This window comes from Nothobranchius furzeri, chromosome 2 (assembly GCF_043380555.1).
Source record: "Nothobranchius furzeri strain GRZ-AD chromosome 2, NfurGRZ-RIMD1, whole genome shotgun sequence".
In the NCBI taxonomy this organism is placed as follows: Eukaryota; Metazoa; Chordata; class Actinopteri; order Cyprinodontiformes; family Nothobranchiidae; genus Nothobranchius; species Nothobranchius furzeri.
Genome location: NC_091742.1, coordinates 17,942,002 through 17,951,064, shown reverse-complemented (window position 1 = coordinate 17,951,064; position 9,063 = coordinate 17,942,002). Strand labels below are relative to the sequence as shown.

At 39.3% G+C, this 9,063-nt stretch overlaps 1 protein-coding gene across 1 annotated transcript; it reads right to left on the bottom strand.

Annotated features, from left to right (window-relative positions):
* Positions 1-5,677: 5,677 nt before the first annotated feature.
* LOC107378176 (alpha-1-antitrypsin homolog) lies at positions 5,678-7,874 on the bottom strand. The gene is made up of 5 exons (XM_015948248.3): positions 7,846-7,874; positions 7,016-7,640; positions 6,614-6,884; positions 6,368-6,515; positions 5,678-6,284 (listed from the first exon to the last, which is right to left on the bottom strand). Exons 2-5 carry the CDS (start codon positions 7,629-7,631, stop codon positions 6,093-6,095), a joined length of 1,227 nt encoding a protein of 408 aa, XP_015803734.3. The 5' UTR covers positions 7,632-7,640; positions 7,846-7,874; the 3' UTR covers positions 5,678-6,092.
* Between the last annotated feature and the right edge of the window lie 1,189 nt (positions 7,875-9,063).

The window sequence follows — 9,063 nt, the reverse complement described above, 5'->3', positions numbered from 1 at the left end:
AAACTCCCTTTTAACAGGAAGAAACCTCCAGAATATCCTGGCTCAGTATAAGCAGCCATCCGCCATGAATCACTGGGGATCGAGTAGACAGAGCACACACACACCAACACCAGCCCACCCACGCGCACACACACACACACACACACACACACACACACACACACACACACACACACACACACACACACACACACACACACACACACACACATATACCAAGTAGTGTTTCTATGGTTACATTGTGATTTCTTAGCAAATATTCTATTTGGTGAGAGATAAACTTCATTGTATTTATCCTAGTGAATCAATAATTAAACGGGTAAACTAGTAGTAGCACATTCAATGTCAAAGAAAGTAAAATGTTATTATCAGGAGAGGGAGAATATTTAAGTGGTTAGCAACAGTGTTCAAGCCGATGGCCCCCCTATGAGGCTACCACAGCTCAGCAGAACATCTTTGTAGCTTCTTCTGGGGAGAAAAACACTTAGAGAAAAAATAAAGTTAACAGCTGAAATAACAGGAAATACTACAATTAAAGAGCAAATTGTAGAAGAAAGTAGTCAAGTGTGGAAAGTGGTCAGTGTGTCCTCCAGTAGTCTAAGCCTATAGCAGCATAACTACAGAGATAACGTTGGATAACCTAGCCTTTTAGATGGAGGTATGTTGGAGGCAGGGCAAGGGAAAACTGTCTTTACTGACTGTATTCTCCACCTCCCTCTACTCCCCCTTTTGTCCAGATCTGGGCTAACATCAAATTTTAACCATAGGCCCTATCAAATAAAAATGTTTTAAGCCTAGTCTTAAAAGTAGACAAGGTGCCTGCCTCACGGACTAAAGCTGGGAGCTGGTTCCACAAGAGAGGAGCCTGATAACTAAAAGATCTGCCTCCCATCCTATTTTTAGATGTTATGGGAACCACCAGTAAATCTGCAGTCTGAGAACGAAGAGCTCGGTTAGGACCATAGGGAACATTCAGGTCACTGATGTATGATGGAGCTTGATTAATAAAAGCTTTATATGTGAGAAGAAGGATCTTAAAATCTATTCTAAATTTAACAGGCAGCCAATGTAGGGAAGCTAAGACATGAGAGATAGGATCTCTCTTTTTAATTCTCATCAGAACTCTAGCTGCAGCATTTTGGACAAGCTGAAGACTTTTAACTACATTATGTGGACTTCCTGAGAGTAATGAATTACAGTAATCCAGTCTTGATGTAATAAATGCATGAACTAGTTTTTCAGCATCACTCCTGGAAAGGATGGTTTTAATCTTAGCAATATCCCGAAGGTGGAAAAAGGAAATCCTACAAACCTGTTTAACGTGGGATTTGAATGACATGTCCAGGTCGAAAATAATACCAAGGTTCCTTACTTTGCTCTCGGAGATTAATGTAATGCCATTCAGGTCAGGTGATTGACCAAGCAATTTCCTATTCTGAATTTCGGGTCCAGAGATGAGAACTTCAGTCTTGTCTTGATTTAAAAGCAAAAAGTTTTGAGTCATACAATTTTTTATGTCTTCAAGACAAGACTGTAATCTAACTAACCGATTAGGTTCATCAGAGTTAATGGATAGATATAACTGAGTATCGTCAGCATAACAGTGGAAGTTTATCCCATGCTGTCTAATGATTTTTCCATTTGGAATCATATATATATATATATATATATATATATATATATATATATATATATATAGTAAAAATAAAAAAGTCCAAGCACTGAACCCTGTGGTACTCCACAAGTAACCCTGGAGCATGAAGAAGATTTGTCATGTTCATTTACAAAATGAAATCTATCTGAAACCTATCTATACCAAACTTACTGCTTGCGATGCGGACCAAGCTCTGACACCGGTCATTTGTGGACCTAACAGCTCATATCAGAGGTCCTGGTACCTCCTACTCTTAAAGGACCCCCTTAAGGGCCCCCCGAGGGAAGAGGTCGAACATTTTCTCCAAATCTACTAAACATGTGGTGTTCTCTTCAGCTTAAAAGTCTGCACTACATTTGAATTTGAACCAGCCATTGCTACTGGCTGACCACTGACTTTTGACGTTAGCCAGTATACGTATTGCAGCCAAGTAAATCTCTATGTTATCTGAATATATTTTGTTGGAAAATGTACTGCAAGTATAGTATTATTACTAATTAAGCCGTACCCATTTAAACATTAAAATACTTTTTCACTTTGTTTCCTCCCTGTACTAAAAATGACCCGAACCGTGAAACCAAGTGAAACAGGATTTTAGGTGTACTGTTACATCCCTAACAAATATTAATAGTAGCATTAGCTCATCTTTCCTGTAAGATGTACATACGTGAATCTTTCAAGTACCTAATTTCCTTTGCTTAAGTTTTTTAAATCAGTTTTCTGACAGACACCTATTGTATTTTTTATTTTTATGGTATTTTCGTACTCAAGCCATTGGAAATTTCTGTGACCCTTTTCTGTGTATGTGACAAAAAAGTTCTATCTATATATCTATCCATCCATCTATCTATATATCTATCCATCCATCTATCTATATATCTATCCATCCATCCATCTATCCATCCATCCATCCATCCGTGCATCCATCCAGCTGAGAGCAGGAGGTTTGGACCCAAAATGCAGAAGCCCAGACAACTCAGGCAGGAACGGTTGACTGAATGAAATTCCGTTCATTAGGATGATGGGTAAATATCCAAAGGGTCAGGAAGCCAAATCGAAAATCCAGAAAAAACTAAACTATAAAACAAAGCTCATTCGTGAGCAAGAATCTGGAGTTTCTGAGGAGGACAGAACAACGCTGACAAAGACAATGGACCAACAAACACTGAGGGACAAGACAGGGTTTTTAAACACAGAGGGGAGCAATCAGGGGAACAGGTGACAGGTGTGAGGAGTGAGGTCTAGAAGGGAAACAGGTGCCATCAATAAACTAAATGGGGAAAGAACTTAAGCAGAGGGGGAGATAAACCATAACCTATAAACACTAAATAACTAAACCTAAAGACTAAGGGCAAAGATAAACTACAAATGACTAGAGGGGTGAGGAGGACTAAAACAAATCAATAGGAACTACACGGGAGTGACTAGGAGGAAACATGAGAGAAGCCTAGAGGCAGCTGGGGAACACAAGGAGACACATGAGGAGAACCTGAAGTGGGCTGAGGAAGCATAAGGACACACAGAGCACAAGGGGACACATGAAGGGAATGCAGAACATGACACTATCTATCTATCTATCTATCTATCTATCTATCTATCTATCTATCTATCTATCTATCTATCTATCTATCTATCTATCTATCTATCTATCTATCTATCTATCTATCTATCTATCTATCTATCTCTCTATCTATCTATCTATCTATCTATCTATCTCTCTATCTATCTATCTATCTATCTATCTATCTATCTATCTATCTATCTATCTATCTATCTATCTATCTATCTATCTATCTATCTATCTATCTATCTATCTATCTATCCATCCATCCATCTATCTATCTATCTATCTATCTATCTATCTATATATCTATCTATCTATCTATCTATCTATCTATCTATCTATCTATCTATCTATCTATCTGTCTATCTATCTATCTATCTATATGTGCAGCAGACTACACTGGTTGTGTTCCACCCATAACTTAGCTCTGTGATTGAAGGTTCTCTGCAAAATCAGAACTTAGAAGCTACCAGAAGAGACAAAGTGCATCCTTGCTGGTTGAGTAAATAGGCTGCTGTGGCTCTACTATTGACAGGTCAAAGGGCAGAGTCATGAGAGGCTGACAGCCACCAGGTCACACATGGAGTCTCTGCTGTAACACAGGTCAGTACTTATCTGTTGGGGGGGTTGTTGTACTGATACTGGGAGGGCTTCAGTGGAAAAACACTACACAGGCTGTGCTGGGAGGAGATAATTTACAGATTCTATTACACCCAGGTGAACGCATCTGTTTGCAAAGATCAGGTACTTTGTGTTACTTCACAAAAAAGCGGAACTTGAAAAGTGAGTTAATGTAGAAAAGGGTTAAATAAAAAATGAATCACTTTTGTATTTTTACACTATCCAGACAAGTAGTAACAACAAATACTTATATCAAGCTTTGCTTGAAGCATCCATATCATGATGGCAAAATAGTTTATTCAGGTTTTAAAAAATTCTTTTTTTTTAATTCTCTCTTCTGATCATTTGATGACTGTAAAAGTTTAAACTCAAATATGTTTAAGGCTGCAGCCTCCACACTCAAGTAGCTGTCATTCTGCAACGCATTAAAAGCAGGTTATCTTAGAGAGGGAGATATCTGCAAAATTCACATAACTACAGCCATTTGTTGTTGGAAAATGTTGATTGGCTATGAAGCCATTTTGAAGTGAAAACACTTAAAAGGTTAATTTGCATGTGTAATGATCATTTCATAAGGCTGTTATCTAGATTTTTCAGAGGCTCTTAAGATATGCTGATAACAAACAGATGGAGCTGACTTCAACTATTAATTACAAAGTTTAAAGCAAATATTTCACACAATTAGTCAGTGTTCAGAGTTTGTGTTGCGATCATTCTTAGCTATTAATTCACCGTAGACCAGTGCTTAAAGCTGACGGAGTTATAGCTGTTTTTGTGTTGATTAGTTGTGGCAGCCATCTTGAATGTGTTTCTCAATGCCAAGGAACTTTCCCTTAATGTCTTGGTCCTAGGAGATAAGTAATCAGGAATAGCCAAGGTGTGTTCCAATGTTCATGTTCTACCGAGGCGTCTGCTCTCCGTTTGTTGGCCATTTAGCTAGCTGAGCAAGGATACACGGGAGGTGTCTTAGTTTAGTCCTGGTCAAAAAAATTCCCAGAATACAGCACGGTATTTTCAAAAGGATGGCAGATCAGAAACCGGCAGCTACTTCGGGGGCAAATTTCAAGTTAAAATGTAAGTCAACTAATAGTAGCTATTGGGCTGATATCTGAAATGTTTTTTAGATCCAAAACAGTTATCTACAGTTAGTTAGTTGCTTAGTAGTTGCAGCTTCGATGGTTATAGCGGGTAGTAACTCGCTTACATATTTAATTTAACAAATTCAAAAAGTAAAAGGCTTGTTATATATTTATATTGAAACTTATTAATATGAAATGTAACATTATCTCGCATGTCACGTGATAATACGTGACCGCCGCCTGGCCTCGAAAGACATTGCCTTGCGAGGCCACGCGCCTTGACATTGAGAAACACCCAATGAGTTGAAGATGAACAAATTATAAGAATCCCGTCTGTGAAAAGACATATGACAAAAGAAGCAAAAACGTTAGCTTAATGCAGATGGTCCATATTGAAAGAATGTTCACTGAACTTAACTATTTACCTATAAAGCAACCATGCTACATGTGTCATGCTAGTGTTGATCTGTATTTAGTTTGCATCATGATGTTTAGCTACAATAGCCGTGGTGGCCATCTTGGATGGACTCCAAATGTTATTTAGTTGTGGATCCTATGATAATTAAACTTTTGGATTTCCTATACTTCGTTGATACTTGAAATGTTTTGCTAAAAAATACATCCAAAACACATTATTGCAAACTAAATCTAAATTAATTTAGTAGAAAAACAAGTTGTGCAAGTCCTGACTTATTTTCATGGTGCATCATTCAATAAATATTTTTAAACAGTTGAGTTTAAAGATAAAAAACATTAAAGTGCAGGCTTTCAAGACAAATCTTTATTTTAATTTTTTTAATGGCATTTAAAATCATAAAACAATAAGTTGTCTTTGTTACTGGTAGATGCTACAAGTGGCAGATATTTTAATCATTCATTTTACCACAAGAAACATTTAATCAGTGTATAATCCATAATGACGCATGAAGACATTTATTAAGCAAACCAGATGATAGATGGTTAAAATGACAGACAGATTAATGAACATAATTTTCTGTTTCTTGAAAAATAGGCCTACTGTCTTTCTTACTGTCTTCACTCATCAGTTATCCAATGCACCCAGCGTTGAAGTCATACCAAGACAACAGTTTCAGGTGATGAGGTAAGTGTCCCAAATCTACTCAAACTTACTACAGTGTAAAAACGATGACATCTGAGCACTTTTTGAGTATTTTTACTCAGCAGCGGGGTTGCTGATCTTGCCCATGAAGAGGATGCTCCTTGTTGAGTGCTCCATGATGAAGACCAAGAATGGCCTGTTAATTCTTACGGTTTCAGGAAGGCTCATGGGCATAATTTCGATGGTAGTGACAGCTGCTGCCTCTGTTCCTGTTTCATCCACACTCAGCACCGCCTTGTGGGAGGCCTACAGAGGAAACAGCAGGCAAAGTTTTTATTTGAAAAACTTCAAGTTGGAAAGGTCCTTCCTGTCATGTTTGATTGTCCTACCTTTGAGACTTTAAGCCTGGTCTCATCAGATATACCAGAGAAGTCAGCCTTTTCTCCAAAAGCATCTGTCATTCCCATTTCCTTCAGGGTCTCATCCAGAGAAGCATCAGCAGAGATGGAAAATTTGGGCATTAAAAGATTTATGTTACTGTGGAACGAGAAACCCATCAATTAAACAACACAACACTACACTTTACAAGCGCAAACATACACATTTGATGCAGAAGAAACTTATATTTGCCCTACTTCTTGTTCAGGGAGTCATGCCAGTGCCTTATGTAGTCCTTGTTGATAAAGCCTTCCACAACCTGCATCTTGTCTTCATTGGGAAGGACAATCATCATGGAAGTATTGCCTTTGTAGGGCAGCAAAATGACAGTGGTGTGGTTGTCGTTGTCCTGGTAGAAATCAAAGCGTCCTGTCTTCTTCATCATGTCCACCTCAACTTTCGTGTTCTTGTCCACAAAGAATTCCTCCTTGGTCGTCAAGTTCTTGTTGAAGGGCCTCTCCCATTGTCCTGCAGGAAAACATGGCTAGATAAGCATTTCTTGAACATTTTGCTTGGTTGTTCAGATATTTTTGAAGTGCATTGATTTGAATTCATAAAAGAGAAGAACTGTGCATGCATGACATGTTTTGAAGATTTACCTCTGAAGTAGACATAGTTGATCAGAATCATAGCCATCTCAGTGTCTAAGTCCTTCACCATATTCTTGATTTTGTCATGGGTTTTAGTGGCAATATGTCGGTTGATCTGTTCTTTAGCCTCATCAGGATTTGCAAAGTTCACATTAAAGACCTCACCACTGTAGAACTGTTTAAGGTCTGTGAGAAATGCCTGCAGAGGATTGAAACCAGTACGGACGGCAACAGAGTTACCAACATCCAGCTTCTGGTTCTCCTGGCTATGGCCGAACATGTGTAAAATGTGCTTATAGGCTTCGTTGACTTGTGTCTGGTTCAGGGGGCTGTAGCCCAAGGCGGAAAACAGTTGGCTGTGGGTGTCACCGCGGGCCCCAGTGGCCAGCATGGACAGGGCAGTGGAGATGCCCAGTGGAGAGTAGAAGATGTTCTTTCCCTCAGCAGCCTTGGCGTTCAGATGTTTGTAGAGAGCAAAGGCAAAGTCTGCATTATGAGGGGACAGAACATGGCAGCTCATGTCGTCCTCATGGCTGTGCTTAGAGCCGTGGTGAAGATGGTGGTCTGCCCAAGCTACAGCCAGCAGTATGGCTGCCAGAGCACAACTAGCAAAGATCCGACGCATCTTCAAAGGCTGTCCACAGAGAAACAAGTAAGCCAGGTTAAACAACAGGAAGTCAAAATTGTATTGTGTGAGAAAAACCTTTCAATGTAGCCAACAGTTTCCCTGTTTTCAACTAAGTCTAAAGAGAGAAACATGAACGTCACCATATCTTTAGAGCTTCTTTCACTGAAAGCACGTTTTGGAACAATCACTTTCTGTACATGGATCTGCTTACCTTTTAACTGTCCCCTTTGCTGCAGAATGTTTGTCAGGAACTTCTCGCTTTTATACCGAAGCTCAGAGAAACAGCAGAAAGTTTGGTTAATAATTAACAACGAGCAGCCTTTCTTCTCTGTCCTGTATTGTACGATATCTGTCTGGTCCATCTGCAGTGTTGCAACACAACTCACTCAGCATGAAATCTAGTGAAAACAGTGGTGAGATAAAGAACTGCTTTCAAAGATGTGTTTGCATTGTTCATCTGCAAGATTTCAGATTATAGTTTTCAGTGTCCAATCAAAAAATCTACACTGAAAGTTGAAAACCCACTTTTTTACTTAAGTGTTTAGCAACTGATAGTGTAACTGATTACAGCTGGGCTTTTGTAGGTATTTTTATTATCTTCTTGTTTTAACTTGTTTCTATTTTACCTTAAGATTTTATTAATGTTTTCATCCTATGTTTTGTGTGTGTTTTAATTGATGCTGTTGTTGTTTCAAATTCAATTCAAATTCAAAGATACTTCATTAATCCCAGAGGGAAATTAGAGAATTTTATTCTTTTAATTAATCTATTTTAATTTTGTTCTTTATTTGGGTGATGTTTCTCTTTCTGGTTGTGCAGTGCTTTGTTCATAGACGCTATATAAAGAAATTTACTGTCATTACTATTGTGTGTGTGTGTGTGTGTGTGTGTGCGCGTGTGTGTGTGTGTGTGTGTGTGTGTGTGTGTGTGTGTGTGTGTGTGTGTGTGTGTGTGTGTGTGTGTGTGTGTGTGTGTGTGTGTGTGTGTGTGTGTGTGTGTGTGATCATGGTTAAATGCTTCCTCTTCATGTTTTTAAGTTGGATTTTGTAGTTCTTAAGCCTGATTTTTACGTCTCCGTCGGCTCAGATACGGAGTTACGCACATGCATTGACAGAGATGTTCTACCTTCAGACTTTTTATGGGCCATTCCCATCTGTACCGGGTCGGCCCGGGCCGGGTAGCCCCAGTCGGCCCCAGCCTGGCCCGGTTGTTTCCACACATCCTTGTCTTAAGCCCATGTGGGCTGATTCTACCCACCAATCAGAGGCTTGCTCTAATGGAAGGTGTGAATTTGCTGTCAGCAGTGGGTGTGTTGGCCCTGGTTGGCCTGAAGCAGACCCCCTTGAGAAGAGGGCTGAGAATGAGCCTTGGTTGGTCCGGAAAAATACCAGGCCACCCAGATATGTAAACAACCTACGCTACCCGGTCC

Bases quoted from the DNA above. Each gene is read 5' to 3' on its own strand.
- LOC107378176 (XM_015948248.3), bottom strand. From the start codon at position 7,631: ATGCGTCGGATCTTTGCTAGTTGTGCTCTGGCAGCCATACTGCTGGCT. The intron at 6,885-7,015 runs GTAAATCTTCAA...GTTTTCCTGCAG, and splicing joins CAACTATGTCTACTTCAGAG to GACAATGGGAGAGGCCCTTC. The intron at 6,285-6,367 runs GTAGGACAATCA...TTTCCTCTGTAG, and splicing joins CCAGGCTTAAAGTCTCAAAG to GCCTCCCACAAGGCGGTGCT.